Source organism: Cavia porcellus, unplaced genomic scaffold (genome assembly GCF_034190915.1).
Source record: "Cavia porcellus strain 051 isolate PalLab524CR breed Dunkin Hartley unplaced genomic scaffold, mCavPor4.1 scaffold_27, whole genome shotgun sequence".
Classification (NCBI taxonomy): Eukaryota; Metazoa; Chordata; class Mammalia; order Rodentia; family Caviidae; genus Cavia; species Cavia porcellus.
In genome coordinates, this window is record NW_026947510.1 from 44,098,501 (window position 1) to 44,112,799 (window position 14,299).

Sequence of the window (14,299 nt, forward strand, 5' to 3'; positions counted from 1 at the left end):
GCACCCCTGTATTCACAGCACTCAAGAAACTGAAGTGGGAGGTTCATTTGGGCTACATAGTGAGTTGAAGTGCAGCCTGAGTTACAAAGTAAAAAATAGCTTTATTGAATCTTGGCCTTTCATTACATACCATTTTAACATTACATTTGTTGAAATGTCAGTGTATAAAGTATTTAGGTTGCATATCAAAGTACCCATGTTTGTCTTAGGAAACTGATTGTTTCAGTTGCATGCTGAGCTAGCTCCTTTTATGTGGATCATCATATTTACTGGGAGGAACAAAAGACAGCATTTTTATTAAGACTTGGTGTTTGACAGTACTCTTCCTCAGAGTGAGTGTAAGTCTATTAAAGGACAGGTAGAGTTGAAATATAGCTCAATTGCAAAGTGCCTGCCTGGCAGGCACTAAGGTCCTGAGTTCAATTTCCAGCACAAATAAAAAAACCAAAACTTTTTTTTTTTTTGTCTTTTTTTTTTCTTTTTATTGGTACCAGGGATCGAACTCACGACTGCCTGCTTGCAAGGCAGGCGCTTATGCCACTGAGCTAAATCCCCAGCCCCTAAAAAAAACCAAAACTTTTTAAAATGCACATAGACCAATGAATGTGGAAAATCCATTGATATGGATTTAGATGATCTTTTACTGGAAGCATGTGAAGAAAATTCTTACCGAGCATGGTGACACATGTTGGCTTTAAGGCCAACCTTGGCTCCATAGTGAATTAAGGCCAGCCTAAACTAAACAGGAAGACCCTTTCGCAAATAAAAAAAGAGAGATCACCACAACAGATTCAATATATGGTCAGATATAAAACTCCAGCCAGCTATTAAGATTTATAAAAGAAGTATAGTCCTTTAACTGAATTTTCTTTTTAAGAATATAAAGTTAGTTGTGAGACCAAAGAGTTTGAGAATCACTAAACCACACTATATTTATTACCTTGCTTATTGGCATCTGTGTTTTAGTTAAACAAGAAATGCTAGTGTCTTTCTTTCATTAGCACTAATGTCCACTGTTAATTGGTGTTTCATAATATGAATCTAGGATTTCTCATCACTATATTGACAAAAGGAGAAGGAAAGGCACACCAAGTTATATTGTGCTTTTACTTTTCTAGCATGTCTATGTGCCTGACAGAAGGTCTATACCAGCTGGCCTGACTTTACAGTCTGTTAGTCCCCAGAGCCTCCAAGGCAAAACGGTGAGTATGGCATCATTATTTACCATATTCTGTTTAATTTAATACCCACAAAGAAAATATATGATGTGGTTTTTAGATTTGAATTATTAAGAGATGTCTCCTAAAGAAAAACCATTACTGCTTTATGGAAGAGATTTCATATCAGAAAAATTTTGGAATCACGTCACCTTTTTAGTGTCTTAGTAGATACCTTTCTGTAAATGTCTAACTGCCTAAATAAAAGATTTTATTTTAGAGCTGAGTGTGGTGGCACATGCCTGTACCTCAGCACTTAGGAGACTGAGGCAGGAGGATCACCATGAGTTCAAGGCCAGCCTGAAGCATACAGCAAGACCCTGACTCAGAAAAAAGCAAAAAATTTTATTTTAAAATGTATTGTATGACTTAGCTGGGTTTCTTTGATTTGTAATCACTTTAATGTTTAAAACAAATTAAACCAATGATATTATTGGAACAAATCTAGCAAGCAACTATTTGTAAGTCCAACTATAGATATACTATCAAGCTTGTCTTGTGGATTTTCATATGAAGTTCTGTAGAGCCAAAATAAATTGATTTACATACTTGTACAGAGAAAGAAAGGCTGCAAAAATCCTGCATCATGCTGGGTGTGGTGGTGCACACCTGTAATCCCAGCACTTGGGAGGCTAATAAGGCAGAAGAATTGCCGAGAGTTTAAGGCCAGCCTGTCTAAAAAAAAAAAGAATCATGAGTCCAAAAAGGAAACTTACCATTTATCATTTATTACTATTATATTCAATTGGGATGGAATTTAATACTAGGACACTGTTGTTTATTGTTGATAGTCCCAGTTTTTGTGAAGATATTATTTGAGCACCATATAATGCTCATTATTTAAAATTCCCTTCCTTCAGTAATCAAATTCATCTTTTACATGTTTAGATATAAGAAATTGTCCCTGGATTTTAAGTTTCGTGCATTTTAATTAAAGATTATGAATATTGCTTGATTAAAACAAATTTTAATATTGTAATTTATAAGCATTGGATTATTGACCTGACAAACAGGAGTTAACCGTAAAGTAAATGCTCAATATCTTGTGATGTTTTTTTCTCTTCTGCCTTGCTCCCTCTAGTGGGTGTTCAGGATACAGTTTATTTACCACCTATTTTTTCTGCAGTCATATGTGCATATTTTTATTTGGCCTCAAAAGTTAAATAAATAGAAAAATTAGTGCTACCTTTCATCCTTTTGAAAATCTCTTTATCTGGCTCCATATATAATGAACCAGAGTTTTGAGACTTCTCTCGGTATTTCTGTCATCTGTAACCCTGGGTCTTAGAGTGCCTAAATCCTGGGTCCACCCTACACCCCTGGTGAAACTCAGGAGTGGGGCCTGACAGTCATGGGACAGAGCTGCCCCAGAATGAGATCACGGGATGCTGTTGGCCTCAGAGCAGTGGGCCCCCCCACATTTATGTAATTTCTTCAGGTCGCATGCGGACTAAGCATCTTTCAAATATTTCAAATAAAAGACTATTGTATTTCCTCTATAGAAAGCAAATTTCATGCAAGGAATCCAATAGTAGCCATAGTTTATTTTTACTTCCTGTCTGAAGGTAATAATTTTTAATGTGACTTCTAATAACAGTGAAAAGTGACTTAAAGAACTGTAGAAAACAATGAACAGCAGCAACTGAACAGAAGATTGCTGGATAGAAGCAGAGCAAAAAACAGGCTCAGGAAGTTCGTAACCTGGAATGTTAAAGAGTAGATGGTAGCTCTACAATCAGATTTCAGTCACAACAGAGCTCAGAAAATTATCAAGTCATACTTTACAGGCTGTAAGACTGTCCGTGTGCATACTTTACTGCATTCCTAGCAAGCAAAAATGTATCAGGTTGCCCTGTTACCCACTGTTGAAAATGTCTTCACCTTGGGGATCATAAGAACCAATTAGGAATCAAAAAGCTCTCTGCTTTTCCCAGAATGTGGAAGGAGGGTTATACACCCCTAGAATCTCTTTTTTTCTATTTGCCCTCTGTTCTCTAAAATAGAGTATTAGACATGCAGGCATTGTTGTGACTAGAAAAGTCTGAAGTATAGTTTTAAACATCTTGATAAAACACCTTTCATGTTAATCTTAATAGCTTATATGTGTAAACTTTTATAGTAGTGTTATGTTTTTTATACTTAACATTTGAGTAACTTTTCATGCATTCTGAGAAAATGCCTTAATATGCTGTTTTCTTGCTGTAAAGTAACACTGTTCCTTCTATTTCTCTAGATATCTATGCATTTATGTAGGACCTATCATCATAGTGTCTAGGCACTATGTTTGATGTCAACCATAAGAGGAAACTTGCCAAGAAATCTTGGTTTAATATCTGTCACTTAAGACAACAATTAATCTGTTTTCCACTGTTTGGATTCTTAAATTGTACTCCTTCAGCCAGAGGAGCTTACGCTGCTGCTAATAAAGCTGAGACGGCAGCAGGCCGAACTGAGTAGTATCCGGGAGCATACGTTAGCACAGCTCATGCAGCTCAAACTTGAGGCCCACAGCCCAAAGGTCAGCTCTGAAGACTTTTGTCTATGTCACCGCCATTGTCACTTATTTTGAGCCACTCATCAATCAGTGTGATCAGTGCCATGAACCATCACTGCGATGACATTACGGTCTCCTATTGACCCTTTGAGAATGCAACTTGTATAATACTGGGAAAAAAATGCACACAGGATGTGTTTCTTTTTGTCTTCCACTCAACCAATCAACTTTTGGTTTTGAGTGAAGATGTCCACACTGATGTAAAAGTAGTGTTATTAAGTTAATATGGTGACTGCCACATCTGCTAGAACAGATATGGAGAAGGCCTACAGTTTCTAATAAAGTAATGTTAACATTCATTCATAATACTGCCTTGTAAATGTCAGAAGTTACTTTGAAAAAGAAATCTTTTGTTCTTAATGAAAAGTGAACACATACAAACATTTCTCAAAGGGTGTAATAGCCTCTGGTCATAGGAGAAGCATCGTGAGAGGAGGACTGTCTCACAGAACGGAAGTGGCATGGGAAGCTCCTCACATTCCGTCTGCTAAAGCCACTTGGATTTTTCTTAGTGGTTCCATCTACCTGTCTACTTAATTTCTTACAAAAATAAGAATACTTTCATCACACTTTATTTGTCATCCGAACCATTTACAGGGGAGCATGTGTGTGAAAGTTACTGTGTACCGTGATACATACATTGTAAGCTACTGTTTGTCTTATTTCAAAATTGACCTTTTTATGAATTCTGCACCCTATTTCTCTGTCCTTTTTTCTTGATTGGTGCCTACTAGAATGAAATTCTTTCACATCATCTTCAAAGGAACACCATGTATTTGGATCACCAGGTGGGAGTCATAGAATTTCTTAACTTTAATACTCAACTTCTCAAGTATAGCATAGGTTTCAGGCTACTGAGATACTTCAGTCACTTTAGTTAGTAGCATACCTTCTGTAAGTGGCAGAACAAGAAACCCCCAAGCGAGTGAACTCAGGAATTCCACAGTGAACAGGGAGACAGGACAGTGGTGGCAATCAGTGGGGAATCTTAAGTGCTGAGAGTCTTGGTTCCCTGCACTTCCTCCCCCTCACCCTACAGAGTTTGCAAGTGCCTGCTGGTTGAGGCTGCTGTCGCGTGGGGGCATGCTGGGTGAAGGCGCAGACATGAGCCGTGAGCCGGACTTGGCTTGGCCGGCAGGAGGGAGTAGCACGGACGGGAGGCGTCTCTTGGTGCCTGTCCTTGCTCCTGTTTGCTGTCCCCTCCTTGGCTCTGCCCCACGGTGGCCCTCGTGGTGGCTGCAGTACAGCTGTGTGGGGGACATGCCCACTCCAAAGTGGCAATGAGCAGGGCCTGACGTGCCCAGGTTTTAGTCTGTGGGAACACTTTGTTAATATTCATTAAACGTAATTTCTTTTTTTAATGCTTTGTTCATGTAAGTTAAGCTAAAACTTACAGTAGCTTGTTTTAAGATGCCCACCCTTGAATAAAGGAATTACTACGGAAAATGCTATAAAACAATTGATTGTTTATATTTTCCTTTTTTGAAGCAAAATAGTAATGTACAGCTTTATAGATTAGTTCTATTTAGAGAGGGGTTTTGCACAAAATAACCCTTGAAAGGTATTAAATCAGGTGGGTGTGATAGCAGAAGAGTAATCCCAGCTACTCATGTGGCTGAGGCAGAATAACCACAAGTTCAAAGCCATCCTGGTCAACTTAGTGATACCCTCTCTTTCCAAAAAAAAAAGTGGCCCTAGATGTAGCTCAGCATTCCCTGGGTTCAACTCCCAGTAACTTAAAAAAAAAAAAAAAGGAGAGGGAATAGTAAGTCATTCTCAATTTTCAAAAATGTTTTTATCATGATTTTGCCCATTGAAGTGCTAAACTTCGACATTTTATACATCCCAGATTTGGTCTTGGGATGGATCCTGTTAAAACTTAGCTATTATATAATAATTACTTTAAAGCAGACTAATAAAGACAAGTTATATAATTAAAAGGAAACTACATCCTCCTTTAAAGTTCTAGAAATTTTCTTGGATACAGGGAAATAGCTTTCTTTAAAATTCCTTCATATTTAAAGCTAAAGGTAAAGATATTCTATTAAAAAAAAGTTAGAATGTTACAAAAATAACGTAAAAAATATGAGGCTAGCCTGGCAAATATAAGGCACTGGGTTCAATCCCTGGTACCAAAAAACATAAAAGTGAAAAACAAGAATACAAATGTGAACCTGAAGTTACCGGAGACTCTGGAAATTACCTGTGAGTTTGCTATATATAATTTATTGCTGACTTCAGTGAGGTCACCAATGTGGTTACAGACCTTGACCCTTGACGGACAGGTTTGGACCCGGTACCCCGGCTCAGCAGATGTTTCTCCTGACCCCTCCGGGGGAGGCTGCCTCGGCTTGTGCCTGACTGACCTTGATCCCCGCAAGTGTCCCGTGCTGGGGTCCCAGCGTTGTTGTTCTTTGCTCACTTCACACGTCAGCTAGGCTTTCTAGTGATTCACCCTTATGTTACTTTACATGCTGAAGCAGCCACGGCATTTCAGCTTCAAAGTTTATGACAGTTGTGAGAATAACTACAAAATTTGGTGGTTTGCATGATATTTTTTATTGAAATAAGACTGTTTCTGGATGTAAAAATTGGGCATTTTTAGATAGTGTAATACATGAAAACACAGGAGTGACTTTGGCCAGAAACTAAGATATGCCTAACTGTATGTAATTGCAAGGTTACATAAAGAAAATCCCTCTCTCTTTTTAAAATTTACTTATTTTTCAGTCCTGGTGATTGAACCCAGGGCCTTCCCACCAAACTAAACTACTTCCCTAGGCTCTCAGCAACTTGATAAGCTTGACTCTAATTTGTGACCCTCCTGCCTCAGCCTCCCAGAGTGTTGGGATTACAGCCATAAAAAAACCCTCTTTATATAGATATTCCTTCTAAATATTTATGGCTTCTGATAATTGCATTTAATAGAAATAAAATTATTTACTTTTGAACTGTCCTTTTTTACACCAGTAACCTCGTTCTTAAATTATGTAAAAATAATTCTTGATAATTTTGACATTTAATGGAATATTTGATTAAGCTCAGACATTTCCAGCTTTTAGTCTTGTTACTGCCAAAAATCTATTTTAGATTACCAGGTCTGTTGTTTTTTAGTTTTATTGGTTGCCTGAATTTATAAATTGGTTCAATTTTATATATCCACAAATTGGATTCTAAAATCTAAGAAAGGAAAAGGCTCTGGTCATATTTTATACTGTATGTCACACCAAGTAAACATGCACTAGTGAAGTGTTACTTTCAGCAGTTTCTGTCCTTACCCCAATAAATTAGCATAATGCAAGACAGTAGGACACAACCTTCCCTCTACCCGTGTCAGACTCCCCAGTCTTCCAAAGAAAGACTTTGATTGATGTGCATTTTATTAGTCTTGTCACTAATGTGAGAAATAGAACCAAAAGGTAGTTTCTCAGTTGTTTCAGAAGTAAATTCACTCACAGCAAAAAATGAAAATGCCTGATTGAAAATTGTGACCCATTACGTATTAAACACTCATACATATAGCTTGATATATAGTAAAGTGGCCAGAGACTTAACTCAGTGGAGTAAGCGCCCGTCTGGCTAACGCAAGATCATGAGTTCAATCCCCAGTACCAAAAAAAAAAGAAAGAAAATATAGTAAAGTGGTTTCTCAGCACCAGCACCTATGGAGACATGTCATGTTTTGCAGTGGTTTAAAAATAATAGCTCTTACTAATTGCGTGGTAGAATTTGTTTTAAAATACTTAGTAAACTGTCCCAAGGCTATACTTATTAAAGCTAGCCCAGGTTTGTCACTTTTGTGACTTTTAAGATCACACAGCCCTGGGTAGATCCTGTTGAGTATCCAGGAAGCCTGTGTATTTTATGTACCTCACTCAGGTTCTGTGTATAAGACAAGTTCATACAAAATATATTGGTAACTTGTTCTCTCTCATTCCTCTGAGTTATCACTGAGTATGAAAGAAACTTTTGGTTATGGATAATAAGCTTGCCAGCTTCATCCTAAAATACATCTGCTGAATGAATTTAATGTTTATAGGCTTTTCCATGCCTATTCCTGTGCCTAGCAAAATATAAGTAAAATGTCACATAGCTCTGTACTTGCCAGGAAGTGGCAGGTTTTCAGAATTCTCCTGCCCTGAAGAGTGAAGGGTCCTGCTGCTGGTCTTTCAAAGTGCTGTCTTGCTGTATAAGGCAAAGAGAAAAATCTTGAAAACATTCCTCAGAACAGAGCAAGAGTGTGGGTTTAGAACTATGTGACCCTGCTGAGCAAGCATTTTAGGATTAGGAATTCCAGAAGATTTCAGAAAGCCAAATGCAAGGCATTTGTTTGAAACTGGAATAATAGGTTTTCATAGGCACTTATTGTGGCCAGACCATCTGATGATACTCAGTTGTAAGACACAGAGAGGACATAAAATTATTTTGGCTCCTGTAATCTCTTGGTTAAGTGATTTTAATAGCACCCCTGATGGTTAGAGCTCAAACCACACCATAAAAGGCGCTGTTTGAAGACCAGAGCTGTATCATACACCCTAGCCACATTGAGGAAAATGTCTCTTGCAAAAAAAATGTGTTTAGAATGCCAGCCCTGATTAGTGTGTATTTTCAGCAGAGACTTCAAGCATCTCCGTCCTGGCATTCGTTAAGCTTTCCCCCAATTCCTAGCTCTTGGCTTCTATTACCTTGACTTCTTTCTTAGGACTGGTTGGGTTAAGCAAGGGAATGAAGCTGGAGTTTTGGACACCAGATTGAGTGCTAAAGAGAAGAGCTAGATGGTTCTTCATGGGTAAAAAGCTGGAGTTTTTTTTTTTTTTAATTAGTCATGAAGGAATATAATTAAAATGAAGATGTTATGCCTGTTGTGATGGCACACACCTATCAATCCAGAACTCAGGAGACTGAGGCAAAATGATTACCCAGAATTCAAAGCCAGCCTGAGCTACACAGTCAGACCATGGCTCAAATCAGTTAAATTAAAGTTTTTTTTAAAAAGACATCTTCCTGGGGCTGGGGATTTAGCTCAGCGGCATAAGCGCCTGCCTTGCAAGCAGGCAGTTGTGAGTTCGATCCCTAGTACTGATAAAAACGAAAAAGACAAAAAAAAAAAAAAAAAAAGACATCTTCCTGTCCCTCTGTTTTTCTCTTCATCATGCTTTTTTTTTCCATTTATTTCCTTCTTTCTTCTCTTTTCCTTCTCACTTTGCTCATTAGTGGAGAGAGCAGTTATGAGGGACCTAGGATGATGTCTTTTTCTTTTCCCCTAAAAGCTGTCTACTAGCTTTCCAGGGAGGCAGTGATAGCAGAAGGCACAGTTGTAGGAGCTGCAACAGTGGAGTAGGCAGAGAAGCAGAGGAGAGTCCTGAAACTCTTGAGCTGTGCTTCATAAGCCTTTGGTAAGTGTGCTGCCCCTAGTGGGTCAACCTCTCTCTCTCTCTCTCTCTCTCTCTCTCTCTCTCCCTCTCCCTCTCTCTCTCCCCCTCCCCCTCTCTCTCCCCCACCCAGCCACCCAACTGCACATAGATCAACACATACACACCCATTAGGATGTGCAGCACAGTACCACTGCAGTGACCAGCCTTGGACAGCAGGTGGCTACTGGTCAGCTTCAGGAAACGCAGAGAAGTTTCCCCTGACAGCATTTGGCAGTGGTACAATTCAAACAACCCAGCTCAAGCATACCTATGGATTCTTTGTTGCACAAACCTAAGATTTTTAACCAAAGGTTTTTATGAGCCGTTAGCTAAATCCTTTTGTCATATTTTAGTGCACATTCTCTAAACAGGATAATGTAATACTTTTGGAGAGGGTAAGGAAATCATTTTTAATACTGTTCCTGACACATCTTGAATAAGCTAAACCTTCTAATTTTCAAATGCTTTATAGTAGTATTTTAACTTTAGGGTGAAATTCTTTTTACAAACAGCAGTACTGTATGAACTATATACTAAAAGTCCTAGTGACTTTTTGAATGAAGTCAGCTATTCTGTCCTGGGATCCTGGGAACTTTTCCTCATCAGTAGGCTTTCAAGAAACAGCAGTGGGAAAAAAATCTATACAGACAGGAATGCTGACCACTGTTAACCATACTTACGCCAAGGAAAATGCAAAAAAGGAACTATTAACTGGCCGTACATAATTGGTGCTGAAACTATTCAAGTTTTGTTCTTTGTGTTTGTGAAGGCCAGCTTCCCTGCAAGGAAGAAATGCTAACAGATGATTGAAAAGATTCTTGATGGCATTCATTGTTCCTGTCAGTTTAACAACTTCATTCTTTTGAGCTGTTAAGCAAAATCCCATTTCCTCTAATATTTCAAGGAGTCCTGGAACTTCTTTTTTTATGGATGATTGAGAAGTAGAAGAGGGTTTTTTGTTTTGTTTTGTTTTTTGTTTGTTTGCTTGTTTTTGTACTAGGGATGGAACTCATGACCTTGCACTTGCCAGACAGATGTTGTGCTGCTGAGCTGTATCAGTGGTCCCAAGAGGACATGGTTCTTAGGGATATAGAATAGACATTTGGAGGGGGCAAAAAAAAAGAAACTAAAAAATTGAAGTGTTACTTAATACTACTCCAAACTGGTTACATGGTACAGAATACTTTTATTTTCCCATGCCGACTATTAAGAATGGTCTTTTATCTCAGCCCCTCACACCCATAACAACTTTTTATCTTTCCTTTCCTCCAGTATTTGAACACAAGCTGGGTGTGGGGCCCAGAACTGAGACCCAGTAAATTCTTGAACAGGATATACCATCATACTGACTACTCTAAGAAGACTACTGCCATGAGATAAAGTCCAATCTAGAGTATAGAATGTAATGTGTAACAGTATTCTGATTTCCTAAATTGGCCCATCCACTAGTTACATTATGATTGTTCTCCAGTTTCTTACCAGTAATTACCCTGCCCCTTTTTGCTAATTATTGTCAGCCAGTACAACCGGAATCAGGGCAGTTCCCTATTTCTTGGTTTTCTCTCAAAGGAGAATTCCTCTGTTCCTCATGTGATTCCTTGTCCCTGGGTTGCTTTTCATCTCTGCCATACCCTGGGTTTCTCCTGGCTGGCAGAGCCTGTGGCATGTGCTCCCTTGATATGGGCTTGTCTGCAAGACAGGTAAGAGAGGAAGGTGAGCAGGGAGCAAGTGTCTTAGGCAGCTGGGCTTTCACCAGATTGAGACCGATTGGCTAGTGAGCAGAAATCCTGGAGGTACACATGGGAATCACAAAGGAGGAGGAGTGTATATTGCTCGCATCCTCCAGCGGTTATGGTGGTCCAGGAGGCCCACTCCGAGTTTATTGATGCTTGTGTAGTCCATTGCACCTGCCCATTGCCATACAATGTCTTTGGCTCAGCCATAGCTGAAATAGAAGTTAAGTGAATGGACGTGGCCAGGTAACCAAAGCGCCTCTCTCTACAGGTACAGTTATATATTTATGGTTACATTTGGAGATGTGCATTTGAAAATTTACCTTCACCACATCTTCATCATGTCCAGATTAAGCTTATCATCTTTATCCCCATTTCCTGCTCAAAAAAACAAAAAGCATGAGTGTTCAGTGTATTAGTCACTGTTAATGTCATTTGGTTCAAAGCAAAATTTAACAGTTCACTAGAGCCAGGCATGGCAACCCACACCTGGAATCCCAGCACTCCGGAGGATGAGGTAGGAGGATTACTGTGACTTCAAGGCCACCCTGAAGTACATAATGAGACCCTGTATCAAAAAGACCAAAAAAAAAAAAAAAACCAGTCCATTAGAACTATAGTGCAAGACATTTTTAGAGAGCAGTTGGGCTGAAAAGCTGAGTACTTTTCAGTGGCATGTACCTGTAGCCCCAGGCAGGAGGACACTTGTGTCTAGGAGTTCAAGGACAATGTGGAAAACACAAAGACCTTGTCTCAAAAAAATAGAGATTTGCTAAAAATGAAAAAACCATGAGATTCTCCAGAACTGTTTGAACAGACAGACCTGAGGACATGTTTCCATCCTGTTCTACTGGGAAAACAAGGGCCACCAGAGCACCGGATACTCTAAGCCCCTCCTTATCATTCAGGGCCCAACCTTGCAGTGCTGCTCCTGCGAATCTTTGCATATGTATAACGGCTCTCTGGTGTTGTCAGCAGCTTGCCTGAGACCTTCTTCAATGATAATGGAAATTAAAACCTAGGCATTCAGGAGAATTTACAGGAAAAAGCTTTAACACATTCCTGCCAACTTGAACCATCCTCAGGCAGCAGGAACATGTTAATTGAGGAGTGAAAAGAAAAGAAAGAGTGTAGCTCCAACAAAGGAAAGTAAAAAAAGATAGGAAAATGGCTGCAGTTTGAAGAACTGAGGGCCTGCTGGTCTGAAGAGGCAGCTCAGACTGGTCCATTCACAAAAGAAGGGAGAGCAGGTCGTGTGGGGGCCCAAGATGAGCTGGGCTTTGGGCAGTCCAGCCTTGTGAGCAGCTGGTCTCTTAGGCAGTCTCGGCCAGGTGAGACTGCTGGAGTCTTCCACCTGGACTCCCATCACTGGAGACGGGGGCCATAGCTGAATTCTTGTAAATCTCTTACCATGATATCCTCAGTCTTGAAAGGGATGAGATAGGTTAAGTAGTTAACTTTAGACAGATGCTCCCTGAATGACTGCTTTACAGAGCTGAGAAGGACTCGACCCAGACTGTCACAGAATGAAGGTCAAGCTTTGTTTTGCTTTTAGTTGCCCATTGGGCATCTGTAGTTCCAAATGAAGAGTCAGAGTTTTTTTTTGTGCGCACGTGCGTGTGCACACACACACACACACACACACACTTTTAAATTCTGTGTGCCTCAGAAGAAAATACACATCATACTGAGGTTTTTTTTGTTTTTTGGTTTTTTTGTTGTTGTTGTTGTTTGTCTTTTTTAGACAAGGCCTCACTATGCAGTTCAGGCTGGACTTTAACTCACTTTGTAGCCCAGCCTGGTCTTGAACTCGCACCAATCCTCCTGCTTCAGCCTCCCGAGTGCTGGGATTACAGGCATGAGCCACCACTCCCGGCTACATCATACTTTTAATGTGTAAAGCTGTCTCTTTTTCACTTTAACCTCTCAGCCAAATATCAGCCCAGTTGGTAAACTACTTCCTTCCCTATAAACCATTATTTTCTCTGGCCAGTGACTCAGGTTCTCCAGTACTTGAAAAGCTCTCATCTTCTGCCCTGGGTGCCTCTATGGTTCCTATCTGTCCTCAACGTGTAAGTCTCACCATGCAGCTCACAAGGCCTGTCCGGAGGCTTCCCCTTCTTCAGGTTGAATGAAATGACTGGCCTCAGATCACAAAGCAAGGATAAAAACTTTGTGTTTGTTAATGGCTCTTTTCTTTCTTTTTTTATAAGCCTATTTTGACTTCCTTCAAAATTAATGAGAGTTGTTCTGAGTTTTGGGCTGCTGTTCTTTGATTGGTTTCTGGCTATGACTATAGGAAGACATGAAAGTAAAAGCAAAATTTTCCCACTCCTAAAATGTGTAATACTTACGCCATTCTACTTGATATTTATAGAAACAAGTATTTCTTTAGCTCAATTACAGTGTGTTTTGCTTCTGTCTTAATTTTACTTTTTTCCCCCCAGATAGTTTCATTCTGCAAAGATTTATGCTAGGTAGAAAAATAGTGCTTACAACAAAGAATTCTTAAATGATCCTCAAAGCCCAGGAGGAAAATAGGGTTATGCATAAACACCAAAAACATCTACAGGATTGAACTAAGGTGTCATTATGTAGTTAAAGCATAAGCCAATCAATCTTTGACTTGATGGTAGGAATTCAGCTATTTGGTGCCATTTCTTACTCTGTAAGAACACATTTGCTGAGGCTGGGGATTTAGCTCAGCGGCTTAAGTGCCTGCCTTGCAAGCAGGCGGTCCCGAGTTTGATCCCCAGTACCGATAAAAATGAAAAAAAACTAAAAAAAAGAGCACATTTGCTAATGATAAAGTCCAGATATTTTTATCTGCAAAATAATTTCGATTCGAAGTTCAAATGTACTTTCAGTTTATGCCAGGCAAAAACAAAAACATCTTGAATAATAGATATATAAGATTTTCACTTGTAGAATGTCTAGTCTCTGAAGAATGGTAGATTGTTAGCTATATTAAAATAGTTGCAAGGGGGGAAATACGACCATTTCAAACACTTGAGTTCACGATAAAGCATTTGGGTTCTTTTAATATTTTTTCCTACCTGTGTATGTTAGGAATAAACCTGACAATAGCATCAGATAATATATTACTTAAAGTTAATAAGGCCATTAGACAAGGAAAACAGATTAACCCACTGAAATAAAAATCAGATCTATAAAATGTTTTAGCAGCACATCAACTTTAAGTAAATTATCTAGAAAAACATCAGCCCAAAACTTAAGAATTTTCTTCACAATATACCACGGATATGTCATTTACTACCTGAAGAAGAGGGAAAAGAATACTTAGTCTCTATCTTTTAAAACATCATTGATTCTTCTAAATGTATAGTGGCAATAATATTTTTCAAATGTTTTGCTTTTAGG

At 39.1% G+C, this 14,299-nt stretch overlaps 1 protein-coding gene across 21 annotated transcripts in view; it reads left to right on the forward strand.

Annotated features, from left to right (window-relative positions):
- The window catches only part of Plekha5 (pleckstrin homology domain containing A5), a 237,595-nt gene that overhangs the window by 175,177 nt on the left and 48,119 nt on the right, over positions 1-14,299 (forward strand). For 15 of the 21 annotated variants that reach the window (XR_010043877.1, XR_010043876.1, XM_063238317.1 and 12 more), the window contains 3 exons: positions 1,119-1,202; positions 3,616-3,735; positions 4,506-4,559. Coding sequence is in view for 19 of the 21 variants with exons in the window: in XM_063238317.1 (XP_063094387.1) it covers positions 1,119-1,202; positions 3,616-3,735; positions 4,506-4,559 (258 nt within the window). In the remaining 2 variants the exon portion in view is untranslated. Of the gene's footprint in view, positions 1-1,118; positions 1,203-3,450; positions 3,589-3,615; positions 3,736-4,505; positions 4,560-14,299 lie in introns of those variants that run through there. The other 6 variants (XM_063238309.1, XM_063238310.1, XM_063238314.1 and 3 more) reach the window with 2 other exon arrangements.